This window comes from Chlamydomonas reinhardtii, chromosome 12 (assembly GCF_000002595.2).
Source record: "Chlamydomonas reinhardtii strain CC-503 cw92 mt+ chromosome 12, whole genome shotgun sequence".
Lineage (NCBI taxonomy): Eukaryota > Viridiplantae > Chlorophyta > Chlorophyceae > Chlamydomonadales > Chlamydomonadaceae > Chlamydomonas > Chlamydomonas reinhardtii.
In genome coordinates this window covers 1,558,560-1,578,838 of record NC_057015.1, presented here as the reverse complement: position 1 = coordinate 1,578,838, position 20,279 = coordinate 1,558,560, and the positions used below count along the sequence as shown (strand labels likewise).

At 62.8% G+C, this 20,279-nt stretch overlaps 5 protein-coding genes across 6 annotated transcripts; 3 read left to right on the top strand and 2 right to left on the bottom strand.

The window, feature by feature from the left end:
- The first annotated feature begins 208 nt into the window (after positions 1-208).
- CHLRE_12g486650v5 (uncharacterized protein) lies at positions 209-10,184 on the top strand. The gene is made up of 18 exons (XM_043067847.1): positions 209-420; positions 534-595; positions 1,136-1,380; positions 1,566-1,627; positions 1,758-1,908; positions 2,101-2,212; positions 2,460-2,554; positions 2,712-3,564; positions 3,703-4,431; positions 4,671-4,828; positions 5,223-5,445; positions 5,634-6,167; positions 6,363-6,467; positions 6,692-6,934; positions 7,158-7,361; positions 7,638-8,057; positions 8,294-8,482; positions 8,747-10,184. Exons 1-18 carry the CDS (start codon positions 309-311, stop codon positions 8,945-8,947), a joined length of 4,698 nt encoding a protein of 1,565 aa, XP_042918088.1. The 5' UTR covers positions 209-308; the 3' UTR covers positions 8,948-10,184.
- Positions 10,185-10,196: 12 nt separating this feature from the next.
- CHLRE_12g486702v5 (uncharacterized protein) lies at positions 10,197-11,538 on the bottom strand. The gene has a single exon (XM_043067850.1). The coding sequence runs from the start codon at positions 10,797-10,799 to the stop codon at positions 10,593-10,595; it is 207 nt and encodes a 68-aa protein (XP_042918087.1). The 5' UTR covers positions 10,800-11,538; the 3' UTR covers positions 10,197-10,592.
- A 250-nt stretch (positions 11,539-11,788) lies between these two features.
- On the top strand, positions 11,789-15,308 carry CHLRE_12g486700v5 (uncharacterized protein). Of its 2 annotated transcripts, none has more exons than XM_043067849.1 (6): positions 11,789-12,290; positions 12,770-12,983; positions 13,191-13,394; positions 13,693-13,976; positions 14,149-14,307; positions 14,544-15,274. In XM_043067849.1, the coding sequence occupies exons 1-6, from the start codon at positions 12,091-12,093 to the stop codon at positions 14,635-14,637; spliced, it is 1,155 nt and encodes a 384-aa protein (XP_042918086.1). In that variant the 5' UTR covers positions 11,789-12,090; the 3' UTR covers positions 14,638-15,274. The 2 variants fall into 2 exon arrangements, with proteins under 2 accessions (XP_042918086.1, XP_042918085.1); XM_043067848.1 differs by having other exon boundaries at positions 11,908-12,290; positions 14,544-15,308.
- Positions 15,309-15,329: 21 nt separating this feature from the next.
- Positions 15,330-17,018, bottom strand: CHLRE_12g486750v5 (uncharacterized protein). Its single transcript, XM_001691036.2, has 3 exons — positions 16,898-17,018; positions 16,719-16,766; positions 15,330-16,647 (listed from the first exon to the last, which is right to left on the bottom strand). The coding sequence occupies exon 3, from the start codon at positions 16,546-16,548 to the stop codon at positions 15,775-15,777; it is 774 nt and encodes a 257-aa protein (XP_001691088.2). The 5' UTR covers positions 16,549-16,647; positions 16,719-16,766; positions 16,898-17,018; the 3' UTR covers positions 15,330-15,774.
- A 190-nt stretch (positions 17,019-17,208) lies between these two features.
- CHLRE_12g486800v5 (uncharacterized protein) lies at positions 17,209-20,234 on the top strand. Its single transcript, XM_001690846.2, has 4 exons — positions 17,209-17,731; positions 18,010-18,074; positions 18,189-18,309; positions 18,582-20,234. Exons 1-4 carry the CDS (start codon positions 17,588-17,590, stop codon positions 18,615-18,617), a joined length of 366 nt encoding a protein of 121 aa, XP_001690898.1. The 5' UTR covers positions 17,209-17,587; the 3' UTR covers positions 18,618-20,234.
- Positions 20,235-20,279: the final 45 nt, after the last annotated feature.

Sequence of the window (20,279 nt, the reverse complement as noted above, 5' to 3'; positions counted from 1 at the left end):
AGCTGCCCAGATGAGCAAGCTTATGCGCGTGGGAACAGATGACGGGAATACGGGGACGGCGTTGGGTGCGGTCGGATTGTGATCTGGACGGAGCACCATCAGCGGCACCGGAGCCCATTTCTGCGGCCAGACCGCCGCCTCGAGCACACACGTCTGCAGCAGGCTGTGTACACATACAACTTTGTACACTTAATTGAGCACTGCGCTAGCGGACCCGTTCGGCAGGCTGCGTCGAAATGCGGTCACCGTGTACAGGTCGTTCTCGCTCTTAGCTACCTTGGATAAAGGATAGGCTAGGCTAGATAACAATGGGTAACGAAATCAGTACCTCAGCCCTGGACAGGGACCCCCGGGATTGGGAGGGCGTATTGTCTGAGGAATGGCGCAGCGACCGCATTCGGGAGCTGGACCGGCTCGGTGGTAAGTTGTGTTACATGCCAGGGTCGCAGAGCCTTGGCGTCGGCTCGGCTGGGCGGGCGAGAGGCCGCGGCTTTGCGTCACTAACCTCGCTCGTTATCGGGCTCAACCTGCAGGCCTAAACAGACCACCGATTGCTCGTGGTCAAAGCTTTTCAGCAAAGCTTCAGTTCCTCGCGGTGGGTTGACATGTCGGAATTCACGGTCGGGCCTGGCCCAGAAGTATAATGTTCCAGGGGTCAAGAGATGTACGGATTCGTGCTTCTCAAACTTGGAGGAACACAGGATATGCTCAGCTGGTCGGACGCAGGATCGGCCCCTTGCATGTGTGCCACATGGCCTAGGGTTCAACGGTTATCTGCACTACAGGAGGGTCCTGGGGTCTGAGGGAGGCAAGGGAGCTGGGTGTATGGATAGTGCATGGCTCTGGGGAGGGGGGGGCACTGGCGAGTTAAGAGAAGCGAGCCCGTGGCCGTAGTGGGTGCGCACACCAGCGGTAGTCACCAGGCCTGCCCGCCCGCATTGCTGGCAGCAGCACAAGCGCGATGCCCCTGAGTGCCGCTTATGAAAAAAAGACGCTTCTGCTGACAAGAGGCTGGGGCTACCGTTTGGGAACTTCCTCTCAACCAAGCTCTTGCCCAACGCACCCAGCTGTCCTGTCTCCTACACGCGCCGCTCCTTCCTTTGCCTCCAACCTCCCCTCGACCCACCCATCACAGGAGCAAGTGAAGAAGCAGGGCGATGTAATGCAGGAGATGCTGGTGCCGCCGCCAGCGCCCAAGGTGGAGGCCAAATACACGGGCTTCATGCTAGCCACGGAGAAGCGAGCCTACGAGCGCATGCAGCAGGAGCAGGAGCGGCAGGCGCAGATCCAGCACATCCTGGTCACGGAAGGACCGGAGGCGGCGGCGGCCGCGGCGGCGGGAATGCCCCTGCCCAAACCGGGGGCCATCTATGACCGCGGGTGCGGCTGGCGGCCGGGTGCTGGGGTGGCAGTCGGGGGCTGGGCGTGTGGAGGGACGGGAGCGGCAGCGACAAACGAAGAGGGGCCAGGGTGCGGGTTGGGCGCAGAAAGCCAATGGCATGCCCTGCAGGTGTGGTTTGGGGGCAGAACGCCAATGTCGTGCCCTGCCGCGCTATGTGATGCAGGACGGCGCCGAAGCCGCCCACATCGGGGCGCACCTCACACACCGGGGGTCGCCGTATTACAGGTGCGCAGCGGCAAAGGCGCTCGTAACATCGCGCTGGTTGCTGTGCACGCCCGGGTGTTGCCAGCAGCTCGCTACTTCAATGGCTGAGGTTGCACTGCCCGGGCTGCTCCCACCTCACCCTGACCACCAGGCTCGGGCATACCGGCATCGGCGGCCGGGCCCATCATTATGGTGGCGCCCTGGCGGCTGCGCATGTGGGCGGCGCGGCGGCGCGTGATGATCATCGTCATGACCGTCATGCGGCTGCAGCGCGGCAAGCGCCGGAACCGGGCCGGGAACAAGTGAGTCCCTTGAGGCTTGGTGCGCCCGTGTCCCGCGTCGGTGTGCGGGCACTGCCTGGTGGTGGCGCGGCTGGGGGGTCGCATGTGCCGGATAGCGACTTGCCGCGCATGCGGCTTTGTCAAGCCTACCGTCTCTGTCGACACCCATGATTCGTTCCATGCATGCGCATCCTCGTCAACTTGTCCCCACAGACTGGACAACTTGGGTTTCATGATCCCGCGCGTGCTGGCGGACGACGTGCCGCGTTTCGTGGAGGAGCAGCGGAAGTATGCGGGCATCAAGGACGAGCTGGAGGCAGTCAAGGTGGGCGGCAGGAACGGCGGGGGTGGGATTGGAGGCGGTAGGGGCTGGGGAACGGGTGTGGAGAGGGTAACGGAGGGGCGGGGGACGGATGGGCAGGTTTCAAGTGTGGGGTTGGGTGGACGGACGGGCGGAGCTTGGGAGTGGGGCATGGCGGGCCTCGTGGACCACGAACCTGGTGGGTATGGGCATAAGCAAAGGGTAAAAGCTAATCCGTATCTGAGTATGTATGTGTCCGGCCCCTGTGCAGCAAACAATGGAGGACATGATGTGCCGCAACGGCAGCGGCAGCAGCGCCACCGGGGCGCTGACGGAGGAGCCGCCATGGCCCGGATCCGGATCACCGTGAGTTGCACCGCAGCCGCGTTCACATTGCTTGGCTCGTATTGGGGCGGGGAACGCACACATGGTGGCATGAGGTGAACAAAAGCAGCAGCGACGACACCGCAAACCGCGTCTTTACCTCCCACCTGCACCTCCTCCCACGACCTCCTCCCCACAGAGCGGCCTCGCGCCAGGGCAGCATGGCCAACCGGCCGCCCGCCACGCCGCCCACCGGCCCCGGCGCGGGCGGCCTGGCGGGCGTGCGCAACAACGTGCTGTCAGTCGGGCGCCTCAGCGGCCGCAGCCGCGGATCCGACAGCGGCGTGCTGGCGCAGTCCGCCAACCAGCACGTGGCGGCGGGCGTGTCGCCCATGCGCATGCGCACCACCACGGCCAGCGGCGCGCCCAGCAGCAGCCTGGTGGCGCCGGTGGTGCCGCCGTCCGGCGGCCCGCCGCAGCTGGGCATGGTGGCCTCGGGCCCGGCCCGCCTGAGCACCAACGGCCTGGCAGTGCGGCTGGGGCTGAGCAGCATGGCCGGCAGCGATGACAGCGGGCCCGCCAGCCCGGCGGCGACGGCGGCGGCTATTAATAACCATAACAGCCCGAAGGCAAACGGCGGCGGAGGGCCGCTGCACGGTCCGTTGGCAGCGCTGATGAGCGGGCTGGGGCGGCGCAGCAGCACGCCGGGCGGGCTGGGCCTGTCGCCGCCGGCCAGCCGGGAAGGCTCGCTCACAGCAGCCGTGTCGCCGCTGGTAGTGCCGCCCAGTCCGCAGGGCCCGCGCCGGCCATCCACATTGGCGGCGCTGCCGCCGCCGCCCGCCTCCGTCACGCAACAGATGGTGGGCGCGTCGACGGCGTCCACGGGCGGTCTGAGCTCGATGGCGGCACGGCGCTTCAGCAGCCGGCCGGGCGCGGGCGCCCCAGCGGCGTCGGTTCCGCCGGGGCTGGTCACGACGGGCCCCACTGGGCCGCTGAATGCGCGCGTATCGGTCACTAGCGCCGTCGCGGCCAAGCACGGCCAGATCATGCAGGTGCGCGGCTGCACTGCGTCGCTGCTTCCTGCGGGGCCGCAGTACGGTACAATTACATGCTCTCTCAAAACCGTCATATCTCCACCCACCTGTCAACGTTTGTGTCGTTGTATCTGCCCTGTCGCGCCCGCCCAACAGATCCAGTCGCAGATCGACGCTGAGTCCAACAGCCTGAAGAAGAGCGGCCAGATGCTGTCCATGTTCATCAACCGCGCCAATGCCGCCTGGGCGGAGGCGCAGCAGTGGGGCACCGTGGACGCGCCGGCCGTGTCGGAGCTGGAGGCCTTCACCTACTCGGAGCAGTACCGCATCTACCAGGCAGACCTGGTGCGGCGCCTGCGGCAGGGCACCATCTGCCTGCAGGTGTTCGCAGGTGAGGACGTGCTGTCAGGCACGGAGAAGCGACCCAGCTCAGGACGGCACACGGGCGGCGCAGTCGCCGGCCCGGCGCCCGGGGCGGCGGCGGCGCTGCAGCCGCAGCCTCCGGCTGCGGAGCAGGGCAAGGGCGCGGCCAGCGGCGCAGGCGGCGGCGGCGGCAAGCCGGCCAGCGCGGGGCCGGCCGGCCGGCCGGTCAAGCCCAACAGCGCGGACAGCAAGCGGCTGGGTGGCACGACGTCGGGCGAGTACGCGCGGCGGCTGTCGCGACTGGACAGCGCCGGCAGCAACGCCAGTGGCTACAGCACGCCCGTAGGGGGAACCAGCATCAGCGGCCACGCGGGCGGCACCGCGGCGGCGGCGGCCGCGGTGTCAGCGGCGGCGCTGCTGAACTCGCCGCGGCGGCGGGCGCACGACCTGTGGACAGCGGACCCGTGGGACCTGATTGACCGCTTCCGGCCCGGCATCATGCCGCAGACGGACCGCATTCAGGTGCGCTACTGGGGTGCGCCACTGGGGTGCGCTACTGGGGAGGCGGGTGCCGGGGGCTCTGGGCTGTGGGTGGCCTGCCAGCTGCGCTGCGGTGGTGCCGACTGAGCAGCAGCACCTGTAACGTTCGTGTCTGAATGCATGAGGGACAGTGTCCTGCTGTTGTGTCCTGCTGTTGTTGAAGTCGCGCACCCTGCCTTTGAGCGTGTCCTTCATCCTTCCGCCGCCGCGGCCGCACACAGGGCCCCACGCTGGGCGCGCGCATCCTGTGTCAGCTGGCGCTGGCGGTGCAGCACCTGGCGGGGCCCGAGGCCATGGCCGTCATGCCGGTGCTGCTGCACATCACCGAGGAGCAGATGGAGGAGGTGGTGCAGGAGCTGTGGAGCTACAGGTTCTTCGGGTGAGAGGCCACACACGCACACCACACATACCCTGCAGTACAAGCGGGAGCCATGGGCACAGAGCCGGCTGCTACCGGCACTTCCAGCCTACCCTCGCCAAAAGGAATTCCCAATGTAGCGGGTGGGCAAAGTACCCGTCGCGCTATCGCGGCGAAGCGCCTGCTCAATTTTCCTCGCTCGATGCTCGAACCACGCGGCGATTCGTACATACGGTAGTTATCAGCAGGGCACGTATGCGCACGTACACATCCTGCGCGCCCTATGGACATCTTGCCGGCACGTGCACAACTATTATCCTGACTCCTCGCGCTCCTTGTTCTTTCACTCCTTTCCCCTCCGTAATGCGACCCGACCCGACCCTGTGCCTCGTGCCGGCCCTCCTGCCGCCCGCAGCCTGAAGCGCGAGAACGTGATGCTGGTGGCCTCGCCGCTGCACACCGGCTACCGCTACAACCATGAGTACAAGGTGTTCGAGAAGGAGTACAGCGGCGGGGCCACGGCGCCGCTGGGCAGCGGCTACAGCATGCTGCAGCTCACCTGGGCGGGCGAGGCGTTCGTGGTGGGGCCGGACGGCGCGCCCGAGCCGCTGGACACGCCCGCGCTCACACTCATGCAGGTGAGGCGCAGCACACCTGCTCACCTGCTCACCTAACCGCCTGCTCACCTGCTTATTGTTTGGCCACACATGGCATTTTCATCATTCCATTTGTCTTGTACGCGCTGCATGTACTGCCCATCATGCTTTACGAGTCAACTTGTAGCACACACACTCATTCAAACCCAACCCGGATGCGCACATCGCAGGAGCGCAAGGTGGAGTGGCTGGTGGCTCGCCGCGCCCGCGACCTGGCGCTGCTGTCGCGCGATGCCATCCTGGACGTGCCCATGCTCGCCTACTGCATGGCGCTCAAGGACAGGTCCGGCGCGGGCGGCCTGGCCTCCGGCGGCGCCGCCGCCAGCGGCGGGCGCGCCAACATCGTGATGGAGGTGGCGGCCTGCGACAACCTCGTGGACGCCCGCGTGCTCGACTCCTTCGTCATGCAGCGCGCGGGCTTCGCCAACGGCGGCGCCGGCCCCGGCCACCACCACCCGCACCCGCCCGGGCAGGTGCCGCCGCCGTCGCCTGGCGCGCACCCGCACCACGGCCACGGCTCGGGGCACGGGCAGGGGCACCACGGCATCTCGCACTCGAGTTTCGTGAGCGGCGGCGCATCGCCGGCGCCGCACCACACGGTGCCGGATGCGGCCAACGCGGTGGTGGAGCTGCGGCTGGCGGAGCTGGGCACGCCCAAGATGATCGAGACCACCAACTACCTGAGGGCCATTCGCGACGGACAGGTGCGGACGCACAGCTCTCTCCAGTCTTACACAGCGCAGGCAGCTGCCTGTGTGCAGCAACCTGCGCTCACTATTTCCGCGTACGCGCAATGCACGCCACCGCTCAACCCAGGCCTCGCACCTCACCTTGCCCCTGCCTGCCGGCTGCTCGCTGCCCGCTGCCCCCCTTCCCTCCCTTTCTTTCTCCCCCGCCAGATGACTGTGGGTCTGGGCCGCTACCTGCTGCACGTGCCCAGCCTGGTGCAGCTGATGCCCAATGCCTCGGCGCTGCGGCCCAAGCTGTCGCTGCACGAGGAGCTGGTGGGTGGCGGCTTGGCGCTGTGTGCGCGCGTGCGGCTCCCGCCAGTCCATTTGGCATTCAATTGCACTTGCTCGAACAACCCGGACCTTCTTGTGCTGTCCCTGGCCCCGGCGCCAATTGCAACACGCCACACACCACACACACCACCCAAGCTGCCTAAACCAAACCGAACCCAACCACCGTTAACCTTATGTAACCGAACCCATCAACCTGCACTACACAGGTGCGTGTCAGCCTGGACCTGGCGGACCTGACCGCCGCGCCGCGCGCCCGCACGCTGGCGGTGCACGCGCGGCTCAACCCCGGCGTGCTGCAGTCCGCGGACGACCTGGAGAAGGTCATCCCCATGCTGCAGGCGCAGGACCACGACGTCGCCTTCCGCGAGATGCTCACCAGCAACCGCACCGAGGCGCAGGGGCTGGAGTTCGTGGCGTCACAGGCGGCGGGCAAGGCGGGCAGCGCGCAGGTGAGGCGAGATAAGGAGCGGGCTTGGCGGGCGGTGGTGGGGTTAGCGGGCTTGGGACCTTGGCCGTCTGTGTGGTACAGCTTCGCTTGGCAGACGGCATCCTGTAAACAGCAAACAGGATGAGGACGCGAATCTGTTTACAGGATGAGCATGCGAATGTGAAATGATCTGTCCCGTTCCTGTGCCTGGTCTTGTGCTTGATCGGGCCTTGCGGCGCCGCCAGGTGATGGTGGTGTTCGTGCTGAACAACCGCGTGTCGGCCTCGGCGGTGGACGCGGCGGGTCTGGTGGCCAAGCCCGGCCGCGACTGCATCCACCTGGTCACCTGCGTCAGCAACGAGCTGCAGAAGGCGGAGGCGGAGGAGGTGCTCAAGGGCTTCCAGAAGCGGCTGCTCAAGAGCATGGTGGACACACACTGCGAGGTGCTGGTGAGTGGGGGACAAGAAGGGTTGGGGAGGAGGGTGGAGGGGCACAGTGGAGGTAGGCGTGGGATGGTGCGCGTACTGCACGCTGCGCTGTCTTCGGGCCGAGGGTGGTGATGCGCAAGGTGGCGGCGGCCGCTTTCAATTCAAAGGAAGTCGCAGGCTTTGGGACAGCACATTGAGCTGTGCAGCGTAAGCTTCAACACCCTACACAGGCCGGTACCAACGCACGCAACCCTCCTGGCACGCCGCCCTGTCCCTCTCTTTCGCCCCTACCTCCAGGTCCGCGGCGTGTGGGGCCTCATCGACGTGATGGACAACTACGTGTCGGCGGTGGACGCGCGCATGGTGGTCATGGGCAGCCAGCACCTCACCTCCAACGACTTCAACTACATCATCGGATCCATCACCCTGTCCGCCCTCAAGCGTCTGCACGTGCCCGTCATGGTCGTCACCGCCAACTCCCGACAGAACTGCGCCATTGGCTCGGATTGGGAGGCCGCCGCCGGAGGCGGCGGCGCCGCAGGCGGCAAGAAGGGCGGCGCCGGAGGCGGCGGCGGCGCCAAGCCGGGGTCTGGTGGCGGCGTGCGGTGCCTGACGCTGGTGGAGAACCAGAACTACGCCAAGAACATGATGGGCTTCCTGTGCACGCAGCTGCTGGACGGCAAGCGCGGCGACCGGCTGCTGTTGGCGCAGGTGCAGGTGAGGCGGGGAGGGAGGCGCTGGTAGGGGCGCCGGTGCGCTGTGGTGAGCGCACACAGGGGGGCGGCTGCCACAGGACAGCCTCACGGTAGGCTGTGCCAATCCTACCTGTCCTTGTCATAGCTGGGTGACGCCGGGGCAGCCAAGTGGACCGGTACGGTATGCGTGCTCTCTCACTATGTGTCGTCAATGTGCGTCCTCACTTCTCGCCCTTGCTCCCTTTAACTCGCGCACAGGCCACGCGGCACCTGACTCGCGCACAGGCCGCCAGCGTGCGGCGCGCCCTGGACAATTTCAACCTGCTGGCCACGGGGCACGGCTTCAACGTGAACCGCGTGCTGAGCCTGGAGGGGCAGCTGGACGAGGTGCTGACGGAGGCGGTGGGCGAGCAGCACATACAGCTGCTGGCCATGGCGCTGCCGCAGGTGCGAGGGGGCTCGTGGTGAGGGAGGGAGGGGATGTGTTCGGGGAAGGAGAAGCAAGGTTGGAACGTGCATGGTGTTGGAAAGGAAGTGTGATAGGAAGAATGCGCGCACAGAAAGCGGGGCAGAGGGTTTCAGCCAGGGTGTGTGCGCAGCACGTCACTTGTGGTCGCCGTATTTGGTATGCACCACGCACGCACGCACACACGCACGCACACATGTTTTCCTTGTGCCCTTCAAAACACATATGTATTTTCACAACCACAGGGCACCAAGACGCTGCCGCCGGTGCTTATCAGCACGTTGCGCTCCTGCCGCGGCGCCACGCTGGTCTACAAGGAGGCGATAGGCGCCGCGCCGCGCACACCACAGGGCGGCGGCGGCGCCTCTCGCGCGGGCTTCGGTCCGGGCTCGGCGGCGGCCTCTGCCGCGGCGACAGCTGCGGCGAATGAGAAGGCCGCTGCGTAGGCAGGCATCTGCATATGTGTGTGGGTGGTGCATGTGTGGGAGGGCCGGGCAGGTCATGACCAATAAAGCGCAGGCGTTCGTCTGCCTGAGCCTGTCAGCAGCAATGCATGCACGGGTGCGGGGCTGTGTGGTGCGGATGGTGTATGTGGGGCGTGCCCGCATTCTGGGTTGCTGACGGGACAGATAATGGTGGCGGTAGACTTGAGCTGTGAGCTGCATCGGGCGAGGCAGTGGTGGTAGTTGTGGAGATGCATTGCCGGATGTCTTGGGGGTGCACACGATTATGACAGGATGCTACACGTATTCCTTTGTTGACGTTTTAAACTGCTGGACATAAACTCTGTCGTTGGTTTTAGGACCCGCCGCCGTCGACGTGAATCTCGCATCCATTCCAAAGTGGCAGGTTACGCATGGCAAGCAAGTGGGGAGCTACACGCTTCGCGCACGTGTCTTGCCTGCTGCGGTCTGCGGGGCATTCCTTTTCCGGCAGCCCCTGTATGCGTATGCAAACTGTCCTGTTTCTTGGATTGAGCGGTGGTATTTCCGGCGTACGCGGAGCCTTGGGGACGTTGGCCTCGTCACAGTGGCTGTGACAGCGGTGTCTGCTGTGCATGGATGTGAATCATCGTTAGGTGGGCTTGATGGCGTCACGGTTTATCGAGACAGCCACGATGCCAACGCAGGGGCGAAGGTACAGACCCCAAAATGGTAGCTGGGGCAATCGACAAGGCGGTGCTCGTCAAGCACCTCCCCTGGTGCTCGCCGTCACGCTGCTGGTGCTGGTGCTGCTTTTGAACAATGCTGGACACAGTGACGGCTGTTGGATTAAAGTTAGGACTGACATAGACAAATGTGGGCCCTGGCGGCCATGCTTGAGCTCATTGGTTGGATGTGTGGTGCGTGCTGTGTCTGTCCTGCTTTCACGCACGGCAGCGGGCGAACGCGCAGGCGATTTTGTGGTATGTTGTCTGATGTCAGTTACACCTCTAGCATAAACAGATACGTAACTCTGGGAGCACCTCTAGCCTTGCACGTCCAGCCACCGGAAATTTGACGCGTTGAGGGCCACATGAAGCTCACAGGCATGCTTGCAAGTTAAACGCTGGCAGCCCTACAAAGTTGACACATGCAAATGCATGGAGTCCACTGGTGCATTTGCCCACAAGAGTATGCTTGAAGTGCGACGATGCATGTGGCATCAATTCAACTACGGTCCCTCTTGTAACCAATTAGTTCCGCAACACTCGTCAACCAATGCAATAATGCCTGCATACCTTGTCTCGGGCGCTGCCGCGCCGTAGGCACGGCATGGCTTCTGAACAGCCCCCTATCTGCATGCCGTTGCACATGCATATGACACATCTTGATGGCATTTTGCAAAAGTTGCCTATCCCTTTACTCTGGTTCGCATGCCCTGCGCATGCCCACGAGTGCATCAACACCACGTCGTCATCTGGACTGTCACACACAGTGTAAATCTACGGCTTATGTGCCCTGGCCGCCTAGGATTCGATACATTGCCATCCAGTGCCAGCACCTTGGCCAGCACTCCTGCATGTGAGCCCGCCGTCCGCACAACTGATCTAGCTTCTCTTCTATGCCTGCCGCGTTTGCCTGCATACAACAGGCTTGCAGCATCACTTCTTCACTCCGCTTCGCTCATCTCCTTCACTCCAAGCTGATAAGTCATACGGCTGCTGTGTGGCCTCCTCAAAAGGGCCAGCCCCAACGGCGCCGTCGCCGGCGACCTGAGATTGCCGCACGAGACGAGCGTCAGCGCGCGGAATAGCTTAGGGTAGTCCGACACCGCAGCAAACTGCTCAAGCACCTGAGCACTGTGGCCGCAGCTCATAGTCGCCGGAGGCTACATCGACGCCGCCTGCCAAGGCCGCGGCTGTTGCGCAGGTGTGCGCCGGCGCATGTCGGGTGGGGCCGGCCGTTGATGCGAAGGTTGCCGGCCGCGGAGTTGCGGATAACCTTCAATTGCTGGTCACCGACATTGCTCCACATACATGACGTGACCGCTGTGCCCGTACTGTCCGATGCAGCGGCGCGGTGTGGCCCAGAACCGTGGCGGTTACCATGCTGAGTTCGGGGTAGCTGGCAGACACAAGTCCGAACTTGAAACGGCGCCTGCCACGACGTGCAAGCTCACAGTAGTCCAAGCGACGACTCCAGCCACGCGGGCGCGGTGTGCGCTTATGGAGCGAGCTTTTCAACTGCCTTGTCACACGCGAACCCACTCGCTCGCTTAGCTTATTGGGTTGCTTTACGGCTTAAGCTCCCAGAAAACTATATGCAGGTGGTTTCGCCTGCAGTCTGCCCTTCGGACACATGGCTGGAGCGGATGGCGTTGCCTCGCTACTTCAGTGGAGGTAGGGTGCAATGCGTAAACCCAGGTATGATGAGAAGCACGCGTATGTATGTGTGCGTTGTTGTAAATGCAATGGCTGCGCCAAGACGCGTCCGTGGGGTCTAGTGTACCGCTAAAGCGAGAGCTTGCGGGCGCGCTACGGGAGCACGCCGTGGGAGCACGCCTACGATCTAGCTGCGGGTGGACCGGCAACCGGCCGATAGACAAGCAAATGTGCGCTTTTTACAAGGCCTCATTGAATGGGGGTGCTGTCAGAAGGGCTGGCCAGGGTCCAGCGGACGGTGTCTCCGCCTCCGTTGGGTTCGTGCCTCAGCGACTCGGACACCAGGCCCCGGAGTGGCCCCACGGAGTAGCCCCTAGCGCACTTCCTATCTACCCCAGATGCATGTTCTCCAGCACCCTGATAACTTTCCCCATCTGCATGTGCCTTAAGGTCCGTAAGAATTCATTGCCATTGATGGCATCTCCTCAGCTCTATTTCGGGACGATTGTCATCCCGGGCACCAGCCATCGCACCCGCAGCCTCGCGTCCCAACCAGACTGGTATATGCTCATCGTTATAGGTTCTGAACGCTTTTGATTTGTCCACAACACATCAGCCACGGCGACGGGCACGCTCGCAAATTAGACTTTGCACTTCGAAGGCCACTTTGTGGCTCACCTCCAGCGTACTGTAATAGTATTGTCACATCATAGCGTATCAATTAAGAATCAGCCTGGGGCAAAATAGCTGAAGCTTAGACAACACCGGCACGGAGTGGCGCCGAAAATGGCTAAGGAAAGCGACACGAGGAAAGGGCAAATCCATAAGGGGCCAGTGACAGCGCCCCTAAAGTCGGTACCGGGGTACAAGCCCGTGTCGTCCATTCCCGCGAAGTTTGAGACCATCCTGTACACCGGGGCACGCGAGAAGAAGGGGTTCAGCGTGGAGAGCAGGCGGTTTGGCGACACCGACAACGACAACCCTGGGTAAGCTACAGGTCCCTTTGGGCCGGTCCCTGGAAGGAGGACTGGAGGACCGTCAAACGCCGCGCCGCTGGCCACCCGTCCAAACTAAACCGAATCCAATGCAAAAGAGGGTAGGGGTTTGGCCCCGGGGGGAGTACTGCGTGGTGTGATCCGTTACGGCGCTCGCGCGCGGATCACAGAGCAGTGAATGGTCGGATTGCGGAGGAGGTGGAGAAGCAGTGAAGGAGCAGTGAATGGTCGGATTGCGGAGGATTGCGGGGCACTTCCTCCCCTTCGCAGAGCATATACAATCTGTTTGCATACACCTCAAACCTATTTGGGAAGCCGGAAGGGGTCGGCGATGGGCCTTCTGGACCGAATTAATTATTGACAGGGCGTGGTCTACCCGCTTTACACATCGTCGGCCGTGCGCGCACAGCTTGCACGCGGCTTTGCTTATTGTCTAACCACCCCTGGTTGCCGCTCGCCCCTTCAAACAGGCCCGGCTCCTACAACTCCACACCCACGCCACTGCATGAATCTAAAGTGGAGTCCATAGGGAAAAAGGGCTATGGTCCAATGGCCTCGGGCGCCCGACGATTCGAGAACCGGGTATACTACACGGGGCCATCGCCCGGGGACTACCGGCGACAGCAGGCGCTGGAGGATCGCAGCTTCAGTCGGGCGTCGACGTCGGCCGCTTTCCAGGACAAGGTGAGCGGCATGTTGGATGGAGCGCATAAGTATCCGATCTGGGTATGTGGAGCGGCGCTGGAGGAAAGAGGCGCAGGGTGCGTGTGGTGATGTAGCGCACACGCGTGCGCGCGCGGCAGTGCGCACGCCTCCAATGCGCAGCCTGCAGCTAGCTGCTGTCTTTCCACCCAGTGTGCTCACAAACCCTTTGCCCTGCAAACCACGCAGTCGACAGCGCCGCGAGTGCCCATTGAGCGCGACCTGCCGCACCTGGGTCCGGGGGCGTACGACAGCACGGGCGTGACACGCACCGGCAACCGCGTGGACTACCTCAGCCGCCCGGGCGCCTCCTCCGCCTTCAAGTCATCTGGGGGGCACGAGCTCATCCTGGCCGGCAACCTGGAGGCGCCGGCGTCTACCAGCTACGAACTGGTGAGGACTGGACATAAGGGCGGGTGGCGCGGGGCTCGTGCGGCATGCGGGGGCAGCGGGACCGGGGGTGGGATAATCTACGCTCAATACTCAGAGAGACTCAGAACCGGGGACGGGGGCCGGAGGAGGCGGGGAGGGGGGATCAAGAGTACTGGCGAGTGGTGTAGTGAGCGTGGAGTTGTGAGGGCGCAGTGTTGCAGGGCCGCGGGTTGGCATATCGGAGGTGGGTTACGTGGGTGCTGCGCAGCATGTGCCGAGGTCTCCCGCTACCCCGCCCTTGTTCCTGCGTCTGTCTCAGGGCGACCCCTGGGAAAAGAACAAGCTCTTGTCGGGGAAGGGCGGCTCCCGCGGTGGCACCTCCTCCTTTGGAGCCGGCGGCGGCCGCGGCGCCGCCTCCGTGGGCTCCATGGCAACCAACCTGGACACGCTTCTGTTCGGGGCGCCGGTGGCGGCAGGCAAGCCCGACGCAGGGCCGGGCCCCGGCGCTTACGAGCTGCAGGACTTCGCCTCCATCCGGTCAAAGCTCAGCCGCCAGGGCCAGCGGCCCAGCCCAGCCTTCCAGTTCCCTGAGCACTCGCAACGGTGGGTGGGTGGGTGGGTGCATGGCTGCTGCTGGTCGCGGTCAACACACGTACAGGCGTAGGTCCGATGTTTTGTACGCGTGCTCAATGCGTACCAGACTACCAGTCCGTTGCTCACTCGGCCCTGTCACTCCCCGCTGCTGCTGTCGCTCCCTGTCCTCCCCCGCCCACAGGCCTGGCGCCAAGCAGGTGCTGGTCAGTGCGGGGGACCGGGTGGCGCATGACTACCTGTCGCCCTCGCACCCGCCCCTGGGCTCACGCAGCCCGCCCAAGGGCGTGTCATCACCATTCCGGAGTCGCAGTGCAGGCCACGCGGAAAGCATGGAGCAGAGGTGAGCGCCGGCACCGGACTGGCTGCCAGCACTGCCCGGAGTTCGGGCGGGGTCTATCGTAGATGGCTTGCAACTGTAAAAGACTGCGGTATGCTTTCCGCCAAGGCGTGTACTGGCAACACCAATGCTGCCACGCACTCGTCGTAGACTGTTGTGCATTTCAAACACACTGCGGAGCTGCGCCATTATGAACAAACCCTGGTCTGAACTTTGCCCCTCGCGCCGCGGTCCTACAGGTCCTACGCGGCGGCTGCCAACGCGCCCGGCCCCGCCTACTACCAGCCCAATACAGCACTGAAGAAGTCGCACCACCGAAACGCCAAGGCATAGTACTCGGCAATAGCATCATAGCCGGGTGCATAGATCGCGCAGATTTGTTTCATAAGTGTCGCAGAGCTGAGAGTACTGTGGTTTGATGGAGGTGGACAGGGTAGCATGCAGCTGGTTGCTGTCGTGGAGAGTGGTTGGCTTGAGCTCATGCAGCGAGACACAGCGGCGCTTGAGTACAAGGCCGCAGGGTTGACAGGTATTGTGGGCCGGGGGCCGTTGGTAGCATGCATCGGGCGTCACCGCAGAGAAATTTTAGGGGTGTCTGCTTTGTGCACTGACAAGCGACACTGATGGCGGGTACTGATATTAGCAATGAAGCCGAACTCTGACAGTATTCATCCTGGCGCATGCCGCTTACGGTAGAGTAGGTGTTGTAGGCAGTCACGCGCTGGCATGCATGTACGTATTCTCTCAATCTCCCGATGTTGGTGATAAGCCGTGTGTAGGTAGGCAGGGCATTACGGGCGGTGGTCGCACAAGGCGCACAGGGTTGCATCCAGTCGTCTGACGTGACATTACCGTGTGCTGTGCACAAGACACGGTAATGCAGAGTGTGCGCAGGGTGCACGAGTGCATCGGCTCTAACCCAGTCACGGTCATAGTGGACACAAGCCAGTTTGGACACAAACACAAACACACGGGGTCCTTGTGCTCTTTAACACACGGGGTCGTCGGGGACGACCGTTCTACAGCGGCGGGTGGTGTGGGTTTCAAGGCTTCAGGACGCCGCCAACCTGGCTAACATATGCCCAGGGAGGGGGGCACGCCTGGACATTTCTCTAAGCTAGGTACGCACATCATGTCTACATACAGTACTACTTGCAGTACGTCAAATTGGTCCCGCCAAATTGCAGACTACCTGCACTAAGTTGCTGCTTAGCCCTATGAACCAATTCAAAACGCGGCAATTGATGAATGCAGCCCATTCACGTGCTACGGCACTACGGTATCGCCAGGGCTGCTTACCCGTTAGCCCCCTGACCACCTTCCCCATGAATGCCTCAAAGGACACGCCTGCACCTCTTCAGCTTTTGCACTTCGTCTCCGCCAGCTCTGCCCTCACACCACACTGGAGATGCACCCTACGCCGCACCGACAACCCAACGCAGTCTGTGCACCACACATCACACAAGCACCCTACTTGCGGCTGGCCGCTGACCGGTGCCGCAGCACTTCCTTGAGCGCCGTCTCCAGCGCAAACTGCAGCCCGCGGCTGCCCGTCAACTCGATGAGCCGCCGGATGGCGACCGCCCGCTCCGGCGCCCCCAGCGCGGGCTGCCCCCGCTGCGCCAGCATCTGCTCCAGGTCTCCCAGCACCACCAGCCACGCCTCGTCCAGGTCCTCTGAGGCGTAGGCCTCTGCCACCGAGGCCTGCCGGCCGTGACGTTGCGGCTGGGCGGCGGGTTGCTGCTCCGGCTGTGGCTGCGGGCGCTGCTGCGGAGGCGCCTGTTGCTCCGGCTGTGGCTGCGCCTGGTTGCCGGTATGGGCAGAGCTAGCCAGTGCCACGGGTACTGCCTGCTGGGGGGCAGCGGCAAGGGGTTGCAGGGGCGCGCGCGCCGCAGCCTGGGGCTGTCGTGCCATCGTGGGCTGCGGGCTGGCGAACGCCGGCATCAGCGCCAGCTGGCAGGGCTGCAGCGGGGTTGAGGGCGTGGACGCAGCCATGGCGACGGAGGCATTCAACAGTCCGTTGCGCGAGATATGCACCACAGCAGTGCCATGGCCACCAAGGGCGGCAGCTGCGTCTGGCGCCATGGCGGGGTGCAGGCAGTTGACGCTGCTCCTCAGGTTGACTGATTTGCTCATGTTGACCGACAGCGGCGAGAAGTAGGCCTCGTTCTTGGGGAGTCGGAACGCGGCAGTTGTGGACTCGCGGACCGACTGCGACGTGCTTGCAGAGCTGCCGGCGCCCATCATGGGACCATTTGAGCTAGCGCGCACAGCATGACCGCCCGATGGTTGGACGGCAGCATCGCTCTTCGGTGCGCCAGGCGCTGCAAGGCGGCCTCCCTCCTGTGTAGGGGCGCGAAGGTCGTGTGTGTGGTGCCCCGGAGACGCGGGACCCACAATAGACGCCCATTTACCTGCTTCGTCGATTCTATTACCCTGTAGCCAAGGCATCCTGCAAATGCCTGCAGAACGTGGTGTGACCGAGAGTGGAAGACGTCAAGGCAACGGCTTTAGCATGCCCATTGCTGAAAGCTCATCAGGTCCTTCGTAACGCTAGGTGCTTGACACTGTGCTACGATGTATGCAGACATACCTGGAGGAGCACTGGCGCCATTCGCCGTGGTGTTCGGCAAGAGCAGAAACAATGGACTGGCGCGGTCAACGAGGACAAGGACAGCTACCGCATTATGTTTGCTGTATGGCGTAATTGTTATACGTATGAGCGATTATGCATAATGCGATTGCGAGGGAGTTTGCAAGGGTCTGCGGCGCTCAGGGACTCCATTGGCACGAACACCCGCAACCCCTCTTTCCACTCTACTTGGCGCGCCAATGCCTCGGGGTCTGCATCCGAACTGACTAGCCGCATTCACAATATGCATATTTTGTCACAAGACCCCTAGACCGGTGCCCCTAGTCTTGCCTGGCCGGTCAGGGCCGGTCGTGCCAGGACGTGCCCCCCTCCCCCCGCTACCCCCATGACGTGCACTAGCGCCTTCACGGCCAAGTGGCTGACCTCTAGCACCAGACCAGGGAACTGTTGCCAATGGACTCTGGCAAGCACTGTGGCTGGATAGCTGGAAAGGGGGAAGGCGCCGGGGATAAGTGTCCCGCTTGACCGGCCCCTTCCGCCTCGCCTCCATCCCGCCAGTCAAAGTGAGCTGACCTTGATTCCGCCGGGCAAGTTGCAGCGAAGATACACACAGCAAGCCCGAGCTCGAACACACATTTATATGTACGTGATGCAACTTCTTCCATAGCTTCAAACGAAGCCAGCAACAGAATGGCATCCCCCTCGCCTACTAGCGTAGCAGACTTTTTCCTAAATACCACAGCCGATGACGTATTGAATGCAATTGGCAAAATTGATTACCACAAAGGGCAGGACGAGTCCTCCCTCAGCTTCGTCACAAGGAACACATGGGCTGTGAGCATGGCAAGGGTTTGGGACGCTTAGTACTAGGGATGATAGAGAAAGATGCGGGCAAGGCGGGTGTGGGGAGCTGTTCGCATGGGCAAGGAATCCCTGCGACGGGACGGACGCAGCTTGGATGAAAGCAAGGAAAACAGAATGCCAAGTGCTTGTCCTGTACACCTTGGCGACTTCGGTCTCGATCCCCGAAGCACTACATAACTGGTGCCTGCGCCACTGCCACCTCTCCCCCCCCCCCACCACCACCCCGCACTCGTTCGGGCCTCATCCAGGTCGCGTTAATTGGCATGATGGTCATCCTGTTCGGCTTCCTGCTGTGCGCAGCAGCCATCATCTGGTAAGTCGGGATGGGAGTGCGTTGAGATATCTAGACGGGGCGCTGGATTGAAGCCTGATACACGAGTTACACGCGCCTTGCTTGTCCGTATACGGTACGTTCCGGCCCCCGCAGCCAATGCTGCTGCGACCGCAAGGGACTGTGCCGCGGCAAGTGCGGATGCTGCCGCTGCTGCAACTGCTGCAAGGCGGACGACGTCCCGGAGGGAAAGAAAGCACCAAGCGCCACAGACGGGGTGCGTCTCCAGCTCTTGAGGGCGGCCTGTCTAGGTCTCCCGGTGCTGCAATCTCGTGTTCACGGAGCTCTGTCACGCCGATGTACCAGAATCCAAGCGCGCTTGTGTTGACCATGCTTCGACTGCGGTCTCAAGGACTGTTTGCGTATACCTGCTTGCTTGGGTTAGTCACTCTGCTTTGAAGTTGACCACGGGCGACGGCCCTGACCCGGCTGATGCGGCAACTGCCCTGCCTGCCTTTCATTCGTTCTTGCCACCTTCACATTCCACAGGCGGTCCCTCCCGCGGGGCAATTCATGACGGCATAGCCCGCAACTGCAGCAGCGGGGCCAACTCGAACACAATAAGGGTTTCACGCCGGGGGTATTTACCTACCGTAAGACAGGCAGCTGAACAGCTGTCTGGGGTCTTGGGGTCCGTGTGACGTACCGGTGGTCCATATCAATGATTGTTTCTGTATAAACGCATATGGCTTGGTGGGTTTGGAACGGCCGACCGCCGCTGTCAGTGTGCACGTGCCTTGACTGCCCTGACAAGTTCATGCGGAGTAGCAACAGAAGGCTTTGCGGGGTTTGTCTCCCTGGTTTGGTGATTAACGATAGTCGTATGGAAGTTTGGTGAGCCGTGCACAAGGGAGACATGAACCGTGCCGCGATGGCCACTTATTGGGGCGAACGTGAAAGCTCTGGATGCCCCCGGTCGGCTGGACAGTGGCATTCCGCTGACGAGGATGGGCTGTCCAGTTTCAGGGCATCGAGGGTGTGCAGTTGCCATGCCAGGCCTTCGCCAAGGCAGGTGTGAACGTGCTATGTTGCAGGTAGACGAGTAACGTGCCAGACAAGTGTAGTGGGCACGGAAGCGGGGCATGTGCTATACCGTGTGGGACATTGTGACTGCGGAGGGCCATTGTCCGGATGGTTGTAATCAAGTGCTGTGTTCTGTGGACCAGTCGACACTTGCCCTCGTGATGGAACATGGCAAGGGGCAGGAAAGCGTAGTTCCGATGTGTGTGGCTCCCACCCGTGCCCACATAAATGCGTAGCAAGAAGGGACAAGGCATTGGTGCGTCGTTCGCGCGCTGTTACTGTACCGACGGTAGCTGGCAGGTTGTGTCGATGTTTTGCTGACGCGCATTCCTCACGCTCCGGGCGCCCGGCCAAGGCGATAGCACCACACAGACTCAATGCGACGCCACACCGCGCGGATAGCATAGCCGATGCGCACCTGCAGGCAGTCGACCGGCGTCCACGGATGAGCTGTGTAGACGAGCACTAGCGTAATGCAACGGCGTGCAGCAAAACAATGGCCGGGCGACAGTGTGACAAACAGGGGCAAGAACAAGGCGAAGCAAAGCAGAAGAGGGGCCCGAATGTGTACGACAATTGTGGCGGGCAGGCCGAATGCGGTGCAACACGCCAACAACACAACCGGAGGTGAGGAAGCGTTGCTGATGGTGAGGATAGGTGCTGCGACGTTCGGTAGGGGAGCTGTGGCCGCGCACTAGTTGGGAGGAAGTTTCCGAGGCGTTGTTTCCGAGGCATTGTTTGTGGCTGATGTTTGTGGCTGATAAAGAAAGAAGCAGAGTTTCGGCTGTGAGCGGCTGGCGAGGAGAGGCGGGGGCTGTTGCATTTTGGAAGGCGGGCGGAAGGCCGCACACGCCGGGAGTCGGGCAGGCTGTAGATTTTGCTGAAGCTGCGTTTGAGAAGGGAGCCGAAGGGACAGCTGGGGTGGGACAGTTGGTGTGGGACAGTTGGTGTGGGACAACTGGAAGGGACTACTGGAAGGGACAGCTGAGGAATGGGAATGAGAAGGCGTGGGTGGTCCGGTATCGCGGGTCGAGCCGTTGTGGGCCGTCGCATGATTAGGGCAAGGTAGCGGAATGGTCACGTGCACAGTGGTTGCACGGGCAAGGACCGGTTTCTCCGCAAATGGCGGCATACAGCTGCGCCAAGCAACCCAACACCGTCATT